Here is a 15,960-nt window from a genome sequence, read left to right as displayed (position 1 = left end):
TCATACCCCTTTTCCACCAAGCTGGTTCCAGGGCTGGTTCTGGGCTAGAGCCAGACTTAGCACCAGTTCTTTGGTTTTACACAGCCTAAGCTCCGGCTCCTGACTCTCAAAACGGGTGCTACACCAGCCCCTTTGAGCTGCTGGGCCAGCTCAAAGAACCAGTTACGTCGGGGGCTGGGGGCGGGGCTGGGGACGGTGTTACTGAACAACCAAAGCAGAATAAACGCGGAAGAGCGCCGTTTTTAAACAACGTAGCGTTGAAGACGGTGGTTAAGTTAGCAGACTCTTTTATTATTACATCCATTTATTTAATAATGGATGTAAAACAGAAGCAGCACTGGTCTACGGTACAATCCACCAACAGTAACGTCTGCGGGCTCCGTGCCGCCGATGCAGCGGCGCAGCCTCGCGTCCGAGCCCGCGGGGGAGCGTTCCAGCCCTGGGACGCTTGGACGCGAGGCTGCGGAGCCCGCCGATGCAGCACAGCTCCATCCATTTATTTCATAAAAATTCCTGGCCCGCGGGGACGCCTCCCAGCCTGCGGTTCTGGTTCCACGTTACACCAACGCAGAGCCTACGGCGTATGTTACGGAGGAGGAGAGGAGCTCCTGAGGAGAGGAGAGGAGAGGAGCTGCCGCCTCAAATTTCTTAACAGGCGTTATTTGGATAAACTGAGCCCAGGTTGGGGATCTTAAAGGTTACTTTACCTGAAAAAAATATTAAAACTTAATAAAGTGCCATATTAACAGCGCTACAGCTGAAATTAAAACAGCTTTTGGCTCTCAGCTTCATGATCAGGGTAGGGATGAAAACGAGGGGGCGTGGTGACGTTATGACGTGGCTCTCTGGCCAGCTCCAGGCCAACACCAGCTGTGTAGAAGCAAACGGTTCTTACTTAAGAACCAACCGCGAACCGGCTCTAGCTCCAGCACTAGCACCAGCCCTGGAACCAGCTTGGTGTAAAAGGGGTAACAGTGGGGGAAACCCGCTGTGAAGTCTCATCTGTGACGTCATGCTCATTCCCTGTAGCTGGGTCCATGTTTTCTCAGTTCTGAATCTGTAACCATGTTTTCTCAGTTCTGATCTGTAACCATGTTTTCCAGTCCCTCCTCTCCTCACAAAGACTGTTGTTTCCTCCTCAGCGTTCATCGAGACGGCTCTGCCCACGCTGGTCATCCCCATCCTGGAGCCGTGCGGCCGCTCCGAGTGCCTGCACATCTTCGTGGACCTGCACTCGGGCATGTTCCAGCCCATGCTGTACGGACTGGGTCAGTGTCCGCCGGGCTAACCGGGGCTAACCGGGGCTAACCGGGGCTAACCGGGGCTAACCGGGGCTAACCGGGGCTAACCGGGGCTAACCGGGGCTAACCGGGGCCAACCGGGGCCAACCGGGGCTAACCGGGGCTAACCGGGGCTAACCGCGGTTCGTGTTCTCACCACCGTGGTTCGTGTTCTCACCACCGTGGTTCGTGTTCTCACCACCGCGGTTCATGTTCTCACCACCGTGGTTCGTGTTCTCACCACCGCGGTTCATGTTCTCACCACCGCGGTTCATGTTCTCACCACCGTGGTTCATGTTCATGTTCTCACCACCGTGGTTCATGTTCTCACCACCGTGGTTCATGTTCTCACCACCGTGTTCATGTTCTCACCACCGTGTTCATGTTCATGTTCTCACCACCGTGTTCATGTTCTCACCACCGTGGTTCATGTTCTCACCACCGTGTTCATGTTCTCACCACCGTGGTTCATGTTCATGTTCTCACCACCGTGGTTCATGTTCTCACCACCGTGGTTCATGTTCATGTTCTCACCACCGCGGTTCATGTTCTCACCACCGTGGTTCATGTTCTCACCACCGTGTTCATGTTCTCACCACCGCGGTTCATGTTCTCACCACCGTGGTTCATGTTCTCACCACCGTGTTCATGTTCTCACCACCGTGTTCATGTTCTCACCACCGTGGTTCGTGTTCATGTTCTCACCACCGTGGTTCATGTTCATGTTCTCACCACCGTGGTTCATGTTCATGTTCTCACCACCGTGTTCATGTTCTCACCACCGTGGTTCATGTTCTCACCACCATGGTTCATGTTCTCACCACCATGGTTCATGTTGTCACCACCGTGGTTCATGTTCTCACCACCGTGGTTCATGTTCTCACCACCGTGGTTCATGTTCTCACCACCGTGGTTCATGTTGTCACCACCGCGGTTCATGTTCTCACCACCGTGGTTCATGTTCTCACCACCGTGTTCATGTTCTCACCACCGTGTTCATGTTCTCACCACCGTGGTTCATGTTCATGTTCTCACCACCGTGTTCATGTTCTCACCACCGTGGTTCATGTTCTCACCACCGTGGTTCATGTTCTCACCACCGTGGTTCATGTTCTCACCACCGTGTTCATGTTCTCACCACCGTGGTTCATGTTCTCACCACCGTGTTCATGTTGTCACCACCGTGGTTCATGTTCTCACCACCATGTTCATGTTGTCACCACCGTGTTCATGTTCATGTTGTCACCACCGTGGTTCATGTTGTCACCACCGTGGTTCATGTTCTCACCACCGTGGTTCATGTTCTCACCACCGTGTTCATGTTCTCACCACCATGGTTCATGTTCTCACCACCGTGTTCATGTTGTCACCACCGTGGTTCATGTTCTCACCACCGTGGTTCATGTTCTCACCACCGTGGTTCATGTTCTCACCACCGTGGTTCATGTTCTCACCACCGTGGTTCATGTTCTCACCACCGTGGTTCATGTTCTCACCACCGTGGTTCATGTTCTCACCACCGTGGTTCATGTTCTCACCACCGTGGTTCATGTTCTCACCACCGTGGTTCATGTTCATGTTCTCACCACCGTGGTTCATGTTCTCACCACCGTGGTTCATGTTCTCACCACCGTGGTTCATGTTCATGTTCTCACCACCGTGGTTCATGTTCATGTTCTCACCACCGTGGTTCATGTTCTCACCACCGTGGTTCATGTTCTCACCACCGTGGTTCATGTTCTCACCACCGTGGTTCATGTTCTCACCACCGTGTTCATGTTCTCACCACCGTGTTCATGTTCTCACCACCGTGGTTCATGTTCTCACCACCGTGGTTCATGTTCTCACCACCGTGGTTCATGTTCTCACCACCGTGTTCATGTTCTCACCACCGTGGTTCATGTTCTCACCACCGTGTTCATGTTCTCACCACCGTGGTTCATGTTCTCACCACCATGTTCATGTTCTCACCACCGTGGTTCATGTTCTCACCACCGTGGTTCATGTTCTCACCACCGTGGTTCATGTTCATGTTCTCACCACCGTGTTCATGTTCATGTTCTCACCACCGTGGTTCATGTTCTCACCACCGCGGTTCATGTTCTCACCACCGTGGTTCATGTTCTCACCACCGTGGTTCATGTTCTCACCACCGTGGTTCATGTTCTCACCACCGTGTTCATGTTCTCACCACCGTGGTTCATGTTCTCACCACCGTGGTTCATGTTCTCACCACCGTGGTTCATGTTCATGTTCTCACCACCATGTTCATGTTCTCACCACCGTGGTTCATGTTCTCACCGTGGTTCATGTTCATGTTCTCACCACCGTGGTTCATGTTCTCACCGTGGTTCATGTTCATGTTCTCACCACCGTGGTTCATGTTCTCACCGTGGTTCGTGTTCTCACCACCAGATCCTCATGTTGACATCAGGGCTGCAACTAACGACTATTTTAATAGTCGACTAGTCACCGACTATTGAAACGATTAGTCGACTAATCGGATAATTAGTAAATTTTTCTTAAATTTAGTATGTCGCTTTAATTATGTGGCAAATGATAATAAACACGAGAAAGATGGAACTTCTATGAAAAATACAGGACTGTCTCAGAAAATTAGAATATTGTGATAAAGTCCTTTATTTTCTGTAATGCAAAAATGTCATACATTCTGGATTCATTACAAATCAACTGAAATATTGCAAGCCTTTTATTATTTTAATATTGCTGATTATGGTTTACAGCTTAAGAAAACTCAAATATCCTATTTCAAAAAATTAGAATATTCTGGGAATCTTAATCTTAAACTGTAAACCATGATCAGCAATATTAAAATAATAAAAGGCTTGTAATATTTCAGTTGATTTTTAATGAATCCAGAATGTATGACATTTTGGTTTTTTTAATTGCATTACAGAAAATAAAGAAATAAAGAACACAATATTCTAATTTTCTGAGACAGTCCTGTAGATATTTTATTCAACTTTGCCGCTTTTCATACAAAAAGTTAATAAAATGTCCTATTTAAAACCAAGGACAGGCACAGTGATCAGTCAGACATAAATCCATGAATAAATAAACATCTATCCATTATTTTTCATTTTTTAAGGACAGGCAAATGTGTTATATAAAAAACAACAATGACAATGGAATTAATTGTCGACAACGTCGGCGAATCGTTGCAGCCCTGGTTGACATGAACCCTCCCTTTCACCCCAGATCAGTCCATGCTGGACGACATCGAGAAGTCCATCAACGAGGACATGAAGCGCATCACGTCCTGGCTGCAGCAGCTCAAGTACGTTTACTTTTTATTTTTATTTATTCCCATCATGGAAATATGCAAACAAAAGAAACAAACAAGTAAAATGAAACACAATCAAAAGCAGATTCCATAACCAGAAAGGAGCAGGAAGAGGAAAATCTGATTCTTCCTGCCCCTCCCTCAAAACTAAACTGAACAATAATAACAGATGGTCTGCACAATTACTTAGTTAATATCACAAAGAAAGAAAAACAAACAAATCAAAGATAGATTGTCTGTCTCCAAACGCATATATTATACATTTAGACTATTTCATCCATACATTGCTATTTATTTCTCTTTAAATTTCTTTTTAAACTGAAATATGTTTATACAGCCCTTTAAATCATAATGTAATAGAAGAGAATAGTAGACTTTATTGATCTCCCAGAGGAGAAATTCAGTCGTGCAGCTAAAACACACACATGCTTTATACAAAAAATTTAAAATAGAAATAACCAATAAATAGTTAAATAATAAAAAAGAGCAATATAAAAAGTAGAAAAAGAGTATGTACAAGAGAGAGAAAAAAAAGAATAATGTTATAATGATAGTTAGTTATATATAGTTATAATGAATTCCATAACTTAATTCTAACAATTGAAACGCTCATCTTCTTTAAAGTTGTTGGGGCAAATAAATGTTTAAAATTACATTTTCTACGACTATCTTCATTATTTGAACTGAAAGTAAACATGTATTGTAAGTTTTCTGCTAATGCTTTACATTTAGCTGTACGTGATTGTGAGTGTCTGTAACTTCACCAAATCCTGGAGTTTCAGTTAATCTTGATTCAATAAATAATCTGTTGGTGTGTTCTCTTTAATGCGTATTGTAAATAACTCTAAATGATCTTTTCTGTAATAAAAATAAAGGATTCATATTAGTTGGATAACACAGGATTATTAAGTTTAATCCGGAATGGCCATTTTAATTGGGAATTAGGTGTTTACATGGTCATTTTTACTCATTTTAATTAGAGGAATTAAACTTCACATGTAAACGCCCTCACTGACTGGTTGCAGTTGTTGCAACAGCTGGAGAAGTTCCTGTCCTGTGTCTCCTGAGATGTTTGATAAGCTGAGCTTCATTCCCTCTCTCTCTCTGCAGGTTCTGGTTGGGCGAGCAGCGCTGTCGTCAGTCTGTCAAACATCTTCCCACCGTCTGCACGGACGTCCTCCATCTGTCCAACTCGTCCTCCCACCCCGTGGGCGGCCTGTCCAAGCACAAGCTGTTCATCAAGCTGACACGCCTGCCGCAGTACTACATCGTAAGTTCCTGGAGGACGTGTAGTCCCGTCCCTGCCGTGTGTAGTCCCGTCTAGGGCTGAACGATTTTTGAAAATAATCTAATTGCGATTTTTTTTTTCCTCAATATTGCGATTTAATATGCGATTATTTTTCCTGTTCTCATGTATTTTTCAACTATACAAGCAATAAATCAGTCTGTTTTATAATAAACAATGTCAGATTTATTTAAAGCACAGATTACAACAATAAAGAAAACAGATCTGTGTCTTTAGCTCTTTAACACGTCTGTACACGTCTGTACACGTCTGTACACGTCTGAGTGTTATGGGTCGTTCTCTCTGAACCCAATCACACGACACCAAACCGGGTTAAACTTTATCCAAAACGAGGCGTAGTTTAATAGAAAAACACAGAAAAACTCCCACAGGAAACAAAAAACCTTCCTCACAGAGAACTCAAAACTTCTTCACAAATAACTCAAAAATCACAGAGAAAGAAACTACCAGCAAACTAACAAACAAACAAACCAACAAAGCTCAGAGTTAACAAAACCAACCAGCAATGAACAACTGGCAGCCCCGCTCTTTAACCTTTAACCTTTAACCTTTCCTCCTGATGAGCTGCAGGTTCAGAATAAAGGCTGATTTATGGTTCCACGTTACACCAACGCAGAGCCTACGCTGTAGGGTACGCGGTATGCGCAACATACGGCGTAAACTCTGCGTTGGTGTAACGTGGAACCATAATTCAGGCTCCACTGTCCGCCGCCGCGCGCCTGGCTCGTGCTCGTCGCCGGGCGCAGCTCCTCGCCACGCCAACTCTGCGCTCATATATTTCATATATTTATAAAAACCCGCCTGGCCGAGCCCTAACACTGAGGCCATGGTAGATTTAGGTTACGCGGCACCGCTCTGCTCACTCGCAACGTGACCAGATCAAGTGACTGGTCAAATCGCAGCCTTTGCGGTTAGAAAATCTCGTTTTATCACATTGCGATATTATCTCAAATGCAATTAATCGTTCAGCCCTAGTCCTGTCCCTGCCGTGTTTAGTCCCTGCTGTGTGTAGTTTCTGCCGTGTCCAACCCTCACCTCTGTCCCCAGGTGGTGGAGATGCTGGAGGGGCCTGTCCCTAACCCTGTCTCTGTCCTCAGGTGGTGGAGATGCTGGAGGGGCCCGGTTCTCCCACGGCGCTGCAGTACCAGTACTCCTTCCTGTCGGTGACCCAGATGGACGGGGAGGACGGACCGGCGGCTGCTCAGCTGCTGCAGCAGTTCAAGCCCAACCTGGAGCACCTGGTGCAGGACACGGGGGGACGGGACCGACCCGGGGCCAAGAGGAAGGTAGAGCAGGAACCATGTTCAGGAACCATGATTACCGTAGTAGAGGAGGCTCCATCTCCTCTCAGCTCATAACCCTGACCGTGTCTCCTAGACCTGACCGTGTCTCTCCTCCTAGATCTCTAGAGACCAGGGAGAGCTGGAGCCCAAGAAGCCCCGACGGTCCGGGGAGATGTGTGCCTTCAACAAGGAGCTGGCCCACCTGGTGGCCATGAGCGACACCAACATGCCCTTCATCGGGCTCAGAGCCGAGGTGGGTCTGGTCCTGGTCCCGGTCTGGTCCCGGGACTTACATCAAATACATCAAAACACAACAATAAAAAACACTTTTCTGAACTTATCAATATGACTCTGTCCTTCACAGGATAAGTAAAATGGATCACTGCAAAAACTCAAAATCTTAACAAGAATATTTGTCTTATTTCTAGTTAAAATGTCTCATTTTAGTAAAAAAATCTCATTACACTTAAAACAAGACTCATCACTGGAAAAAACAACAATTTTCACCTGTTTCAAGTAGATTTTCACTTGAAATAAGTAGAAAAATCTGCCAGTGGAACAAGATTTTATTGCTTGTAATGAGAAGATAAATCGTTTTTATTTCAGGGGGGATGATTTGGACCGTTTTTATTTCAGGGGGGGATGATTTGGACCGTTTTTATTTCAGGGGAGATGATTTGGACCGTTTTTATTTCAGGGGGGGGATGCCATCCCCCCTCAACTCCAGTACTGGTTGTGCCACATTAAACGTAGTCCGGGCCAAATACTGGCAAAATTAAACAATTCCTCCAGGCAGACAAAATTCCTCCATCATTTTTTTATTTATTTATTTTTTTTCATTTGTAAGGAATTACTGTAATTATTGTAGGAATGGTTTCAGCCCCAGTGGTGTCTCTGGTTAACTGTCCCCCTCTCCTTCCAGCTGTCCAACATGGAGATCCCCAGCCAGGGCGTCCAGGTGGAGGGAGACGGCAGCAGCCACGCCATCCAGCTCCTGAAGTAACGGCCCCATTACCCTGCTCTGGTTCTGGTTCCTACCAAGCCCTGGAGGAGACAGGAGACCTGACCACCGCTGGTTTGTGTTGCAGGATTCCCGCCTGTAAGGGCGTGGGGGAGGAGACCCGCCGGGCCCTGCAGCGCTCCCTGCTGGACTGCACCTTCCGGCTGCAGGGACGCAACAACCGGACCTGGCTGGCCGAGCTGGTGCTGGCCAACTGCCCGCTGAGCAGCACCAGCAGCAAGGAGCAAGGTGGGGAGTAGAGCCCTGCTATAGCGGGACTGTTTCCTTCAACCCCCTCCCGCCCCCTCCCGCTGCATTACTGACCATTACTGCCCCCTCTGCTCCTCCTCAGCCTCCACCCGCCACGTGTACCTGACCTACGAGAACCCTCTGTCGGAGCCGGTGGGAGGACGGAAGGTGGTGGAGATGTTCCTGAACGAGTGGAACGCCATCAGCCAGCTGTACCAGTGTGTGCTCAACTTCTCCCGGGCGCTGCCAGGTGAGACCTGGACCTGGACCTGGACCTGGGACTAGAGACCTGAGACCACAGGGACCTGGGACCAGGGACCAGGGACCTGAGACCTGAGACCTTGAAATCTATTATACATTAATCATTTCTGGTTTGAACATAGAGGATGTCAGATTGGGGCTGGTTTTTCATCATTTCTGGTTTGAACATAGAGGATGTAAGATTGGGGCTGGTTTTTCATCATTTCGGTGGGGTTTCCATCACGTCTGGGCTGGAACCTGTCAGATCTGGCAACCTCCACCTCAGCGCTGGATTTCTTAAATTTTGTTTGAAAATGGTGTTAAATTTCAAAAAGTCTTTAATTTACCTTGGTCAAACCTGTAGACATCCTCTTTCTTTTCATTTGAATTTACTTTATACAGTTTTGCTGTCGTTACGTTTACCGTTATCAGTTTTTATTGAAATATGAAAGTGTTAATTTTCCAGTCGAATGTAACGTACAAAACATACATGTCATCAGTTATAGTTGTTAGCCCGGGCTGCAGGACCAAAAAGTGGTGCCTGCTGAGCGTCTGTCTTCTGACACGACTTTGGCCAACTGACGTAATTCGGCTAAAGCTTTGGTAACATTAGCTTCAGAACCAGTTTATGAACGTATAGCAGTGTTCCTAAATTACAACAACAATGTAAGTAAAGAGTTTGAGGAACAATTCATTAGTGGAAAAGTTTCTTCCATCTCTCTGAGCTCCTCTCCAGTCTGTTGTAGCCAGTCAGTTTGGGCTAGTCATCTTCTTCAGGCCCGTGGCTGGTGAGTAGGCGTCAGATGAGTTCTTCAGCGGACAAGGGTTTTGATACCGTCCGACTTCCGGCCTACTCAGGGTCTGGAAAGTTTCCTACTAGCTTGCACTGTGACTGGTGAACCCACGTAGATCGTTCAGCAACCTTTACTGCTGTCGCAATCTGGACCACGATTTTCGTTTCACCACTCAAATCAGGATCTGGATCTGGTTTCAGCAATTCCTGCTTAGGAGAGAAAGGAGAAAGCGGCAGCTTACAAGAACTTTGAACATCTGTTCAGCAAACAATTTACTCATCCACATCGAGAGTGGATCTCTTCGGCTTTCTCTTGCCATGGTTCCCCTTCCCATAGAAGGAGCTGGAACGGGCGACCATGCACTACCCCAAGGGGGTGTGACAAACATTTTTAAAGTAGGTATTGGAATACTTAATACTTTGTGTATTATACTCTGCCTCCCTCCTGTTTGAGACATGGGACTTCCCATGGCTCAATTTAGCCACCAGGGGGAACAGGCTTTTTGGGAGTACTGGTTTGTCATGTCAACTAGAAGTTGAGTTGGATATCAACAGGGATGGGGGTCTTGTTGTCATTATCCTCTTCTTCTTCCTGACCTTCCCATGAAAGGGTCAGGGCTGCCAGAGTCCTGACTTATCCCCAGATAAGTGGTTCTTGGCAGGTTGGCAGGTCTGACTTAATGATTCTCTAGGGTCGGTTATCTCTATGTCCCTCGGATCCCCCCGCCCGTCGTCACTTCAGATTAGTTGGGGGTCTGACTTAACCCGTTAAATTCTGTCTCCTACCTGAGTCAAGGACCACAGAACTTTCCTATTTCAAAGTTTTCTTATTTCAACCCAAGTGGGTTATGGTTTTATGAAAGTAACGACACACAAGTTAACAACGGTCCAGTGACCAAACGGTTAGTCACATAACGGTCCTGGCCGTTCATGCTCGGATGCTTCACAGACATATATATATATATATATATATATATATATAAAACCAATAACTCATTGTCACAAAACCCTACTCCACACTGATCACATCTGGTGTGCACTCAGAGTTCCTTCGTGTCTAAAAGAACTGCTCAACGGGTTTGTTTCCAGTTTTGTTTTTAGCCTTAAATTAGTTGATTTTCAATCTTTTAAAGTTCCCGTATATTATTTCGCACAATCTTTTAAAGTTCCCGTATATTATTACGCAAAAGATATTACGAAAAACCCATTCCAATAGAAAGCTCCTCTTGTTGGGTCCCAGACCCGTGGGCGTTGGTGAAGTCCCTGACTTCTAGTGGGTCCCAGACAGCAGGCTAACCCCAGGCTAGCATCTATTAAAGTAACACATTTAATACCCCAGGTATTTATCGAGAGGAGTGTCTCTTACCCAGTCTCAGGTGCCCTTCCTGGCTCGCCTCGACGCCACAGATGTTGGATCCCGGGTTTCGGCACCAGAAAATGTTAGGTCTAAATCAACATTACATAAGTTCGTAACAAGGAAAGATACAGAGACTGCTTGGAATGGTTTTAACACACTTCTGCAGAAGTGGGGGAGCAGAGGAGTGCAGAGCAACGAGGCCCTCATTGAGAACTCCTGAGCTTCCCCAAAGTATTCTCCTCCTGCATTATGCTTTTATTGAGAAACTTGACAGGAAATTACCATATAAGGACAGTGAACAGTAGACAATGGGCGGAAGTGATAACGTGTGATTGAATCCATCACACTACAGTAGACAGATGTCACCAAGACAGTCCAAAACCCTGAGTAGATCAGGAAGTGGCTGCTGTGACTTCTGTTAGCCAAGCATGTGACAGTTTCAGGAGGACAAAACAAGTTCAAAGGTTGATTACAAAGGGTGGTGACCCGTGTCCCGAGTGTTGACCCTGTGACCCGTGTCCCGAGTGTTGACCCTGCCACCCCTGTCCCCCCAGACATGCCCTCGTACCTGAGCGTGTTCTCGGAGGTGCGGCTCTACAACTACAGGAAGCTGGTTTTGTGCTACGGCTCCACCAAGGGCAGCTCCGTCACCGTCCAGTGGAACTCGGGCAGCCAGCGCTTCCACCTGGCCCTGGGAACCGTCGGACCCAACTCAGGCTGCTCCAACTGCCACAACATCATCCTGCACCAGCTGCAGGAGATGTTCAACAAGACGCCCAGCGTGATGCAGCTGCTGCAGGTGACCCGCCCTACACACCTGATACATCTGAGACCCACCAGACACACCTGACACACACCTGATACACACCTATACACACACCTGATACACACCTCTGATACACCTGACACACACGACTAAAAGGAGAATGAACGTGACTAAAACTAATAAAAACAAAAATGGTAGCTGGATCCAAAGACTAGACTGAAACTAGAACTGAAACAGGCTGACAGAAACAACTCTAGTTTAAAGGAAAGTCCATAAAATACTAAAGTGTCCCAGTCCCAGCTCTGGAGGGTTGTCCGTTACCTCGTAGGTTGTGATAACTTCTGTGTTCCGGTGCAGGTTCTGTTCTGTTGTTGTAATAACTTCTGTGTTCCGGTGCAGATTCTGTTCGACACGCAGGGCCCCCTCAACGCCATCAACAAGCTGCCCACGGTGCCGATGCTGGGCCTGACTCAGCGCACCAACACGGCCTACCAGTGCTTCTCCATCCTGCCCCAGTCGCCCACGCACATCCGGCTGGCCTTCCGCAACATGTACTGCATCGACATCTACTGCCGCAGCCGCGGCGTGGTGGCCATCCGGGACGGAGCCTACAGCCTGTTCGACAACACCAAGATCGTGGAGGGCTTCTACCCGGCCCCGGGTCTCAAGGTACTGGGGGGGGACACTGGGAATTATGAATGAATGAATAAAGTTTATTCAGTCATGACAACACCAAGATCGTGGAGGGCTTCTACCCGGCCCCGGGGCTCAAGGTAACGGGGGGGAGCCGGGGCTCATGGTACCGGGGAGGGGGGAACACTGGTCATTATTTTTATTTGGTTTTCCAAAGTACGGTGGCCGAGACCCGCCATTGCTGAAAATTAAAGAAACGCTGCAAATAAAAACAAACGCCGCTGCAAATATAAAGAAACGCTGCAAATAAAAACAAACGCTGCAAATAAAAACAAACGCTGCAAATATAAAGAAATGCTGCAAATATAAAGAAACGCTGCTGCAAATATAAAGAAACGCTACTGCAAATTTAAAGAAACGCTAATGCAAATAAAAACAAACGCCGCTGCAAATAAAAACAAATGCCGCTGCAAATAAAAACAAACGCCGCTGCAAATAAAAACAAACGCCGCTGCAAATAAAAACAAACGCCGCTGCAAATAAAAACAAACGCCGCTGCAAATCAAAACAAACGCCGCTGCAAATCAAAACAAACGCCGCTACAAATAAAAACAAACGCCGCTACAAATAAAAACAAACGCCGCTGCAAATAAAAACAAACGCTGCAAATAAAAACAAACGCCGCTGCAAATAAAAACAAACGCCGCTGCAAATAAAAACAAACGCCGCTGCAAATCAAAACAAACGCCGCTACAAATCAAAACACGCCGCTACAAATAAAAACAAACGCCGCTGCAAATAAAAACAAACGCCGCTGCAAATAAAAACAAACGCTGCAAATAAAAACAAACGCTGCAAATAAAAACAAACGCTGCAAATAAAAACAAACGCTGCAAATAAAAACAAACGCTGCAAATAAAAACAAACGCCGCTGCAAATAAAAACAAACGCCGCTGCAAATAAAAACAAACGCCGCTGCAAATAAAAACAAACGCCGCTACAAATAAAAACAAACGCCGCTACAAATAAAAACAAACGCCGCTGCAAATAAAAACAAACGCCGCTGCAAATAAAAACAAACGCCGCTGCAAATAAAAACAAACGCCGCTGCAAATAAAAACAAACGCCGCTACAAATAAAAACAAACGCCGCTGCAAATAAAAACAAACGCCGCTGCAAATAAAAACAAACGCAGCTGCAAATAAAAACAAACGCCGCTGCAAATAAAAACAAACGCCGCTGCAAATAAAAACAAACGCCGCTGCAAATAAAAACAAACGCTGCAAATATAAAGAAACGCTGCAAATAAAAACAAACGCCGCTGCAAATAAAAACAAACGCCGCTGCAAATAAAAACAAACGCCGCTGCAAATAAAAACAAACGCCGCTGCAAATAAAAACAAACGCCGCTGCAAATAAAAACAAACGCCGCTGCAAATAAAAACAAACGCCGCTGCAAATAAAAACAAACGCCGCTGCAAATAAAAACAAACGCCGCTGCAAATAAAAACAAACGCCGCTGCAAATAAAAACAAACGCCGCTGCAAATAAAAACAAACGCCGCTGCAAATAAAAACAAACGCCGCTGCAAATAAAAACAAACGCCGCTGCAAATAAAAACAAACGCCGCTGCAAATAAAAACAAACGCCGCTGCAAATAAAAAGAAACGCTGCAAATATAAAGAAACGCTGCAAATATAAAGAAACGCTGCAAATATAAAGAAACGCTGCAAATAAAAAGAAACGCCGCTGCAAATAAAAACAAACGCCGCTGCAAATATAAAAGAAACGCTGCAAATAAAAACAAACGCTGCAAATAAAAACAAACGCTGCAAATAAAAACAAACGCCACTGCAAATATAAAGAAACGCTGCAAATAAAAACAAACGCCGCTGCAAATATAAAGAAACGCCGCTGCAAATATAAAGAAACGCCGCTGCAAATATAAAGAAACGCCACTGCAAATATAAAGAAACGCCACTGCAAATATAAAGAAACGCTACTGCAAATAAAAACAAACGCTGCAAATAAAAACAAACGCCGCTGCAAATAAAAACAAACGCCGCTGCAAATAAAAACAAACGCGGCTGCAAATAAAAACAAACGCCGCTGCAAATAAAAACAAACGCTGCAAATAAAAACAAACGCCGCTGCAAATAAAAACAAACGCCGCTGCAAATAAAAACAAACGCGGCTGCAAATAAAAACAAACGCCGCTGCAAATAAAAACAAACGCCGCTGCAAATAAAAACAAACGCTGCAAATAAAAACAAACGCCGCTGCAAATAAAAACAAACGCTGCTGCAAATAAAAACAAACGCCGCTGCAAATAAAAACAAACGCCGCTGCAAATATAAAGAAACGCTGCAAATGTAAAGAAACGCTGCAAATAAAAACAAACGCCGCAAATAAAAACAAACGCCGCTGCAAATAAAAACAAACGCCGCTGCAAATATAAAGAAACGCTGCAAATAAAAACAAACGCCGCTGCAAATGTAAAGCTGCACCTCCACCTAACGACCTCTCCCCCCCCAGACGTTCCTGAACCACCTAACGACCTCTCCCCCCCCAGACGTTCCTGAACATGTTCGTGGACGCCAACCAGGACGCGCGGCGGCGCTCGGTGAACGAGGACGACAACCCCCCGTCCCCGGTGGGCGTGGACGTGATGGACAGCCTGATGATCCAGCTGCCGGCTCCGCAGCAGCCCCAGGCCCTGAGGGGGGGGGCGGGAGGGGTGTACCCCCCCCTCACGTCTCCCCCGCCCAACTACCACGCTAACGTAGCCCCCTCGCCGTCCATGATGCCCACGCAGTCCCCAGGTGAGCTGCCGGTCCAACGCCGCCGCCCTGCCCACCATGAACATTTTTTTTATTATTTCTTTCCTACAAAAGGAAATTAAATGCAATGTATTTATCAATGGAAACTGATCGACCAAATAAACTACTTCATCTTCTTCAGCATGCTGCACCGCCCCCTCATACCTGCTGCAGGTTCATCAGAGCTGCATGTCACATACACCCCCACCCTGGAACTAGGGCTGCAACTAACGACTATTTTAATGGTCGACTAGTCACCGACTATTGAATCTAGTGATGCACCGATTGTTCGGTAACCGAAATTGTTCGGCCGAAAATGGCAAAAAAACACTTTCGGTGTTCGGTGGAATAAGTGGGGAAAAAAACGAACAATTAATAACGGCGTTGTAATATAAGGAAATAGACTGGCCGCTCCGTAACTGTTGCACCACAAACATAAATCGTTGGCCAAACAAAAAGTAACCCCATAAGAATTTTACCAACATTCACCAGGAGTTGGAAACAAAACAACAGAATGCTGGAAATTAAAACATTTTCATTTTTTTATGTTCAATAAATATTTTCTACCTTGTAATTTTGTAAAAGATTTTTTTCTTTGAAAAGCATAAATCAAATGTATTTGATTACACTTTTTAGAATGTTTTCAACATCCTGCTATAGCAGGACTGTTTTCTTCATCCTTCATTCATGCCCGCACAATAATAGAGATGCATTGATTTAGTGTCTTCTCCCGTCCCGCAAGAGAAATGTCCTACAAATCTATCTGATTTAATGTTAACATGATCATTGTGGAGTTTGATGGATGATTGACAGTTCATAGGTCACCTGACTGAAAGTTAGATGCAAATCCATCATTGTCATCACACAAGCTGTTTCACCTTTCACCAGCATCAATTATGATGGAGGTTAAAGCAACGAGAGTAGCTGTGA

At 45.9% G+C, this 15,960-nt stretch overlaps 1 protein-coding gene across 2 annotated transcripts in view; it reads left to right on the top strand.

Moving 5' to 3' along the window:
* Positions 1–15,960, top strand: part of med14 (mediator complex subunit 14) — a 78,625-nt gene that overhangs the window by 53,230 nt on the left and 9,435 nt on the right. For both annotated transcript variants that reach the window (XM_061724228.1, XM_061724227.1), the window contains exons 11-21: positions 1,143–1,268; positions 4,500–4,578; positions 5,695–5,854; positions 6,988–7,176; positions 7,292–7,426; positions 8,096–8,172; positions 8,262–8,422; positions 8,526–8,672; positions 11,367–11,611; positions 11,978–12,247; positions 14,784–15,033. In XM_061724228.1, coding sequence (XP_061580212.1) covers positions 1,143–1,268; positions 4,500–4,578; positions 5,695–5,854; positions 6,988–7,176; positions 7,292–7,426; positions 8,096–8,172; positions 8,262–8,422; positions 8,526–8,672; positions 11,367–11,611; positions 11,978–12,247; positions 14,784–15,033 — 1,839 coding nt within the window. The remainder of the gene's footprint in view (positions 1–1,142; positions 1,269–4,499; positions 4,579–5,694; positions 5,855–6,987; positions 7,177–7,291; positions 7,427–8,095; positions 8,173–8,261; positions 8,423–8,525; positions 8,673–11,366; positions 11,612–11,977; positions 12,248–14,783; positions 15,034–15,960) is intronic.

The sequence above is a fragment of the Cololabis saira genome, chromosome 6 (assembly GCF_033807715.1).
Source record: "Cololabis saira isolate AMF1-May2022 chromosome 6, fColSai1.1, whole genome shotgun sequence".
Lineage (NCBI taxonomy): Eukaryota > Metazoa > Chordata > Actinopteri > Beloniformes > Belonidae > Cololabis > Cololabis saira.
The sequence above is the reverse complement of the archived record's forward strand: the minus strand, read 5'-3'. Positions and strand labels throughout refer to the sequence as shown.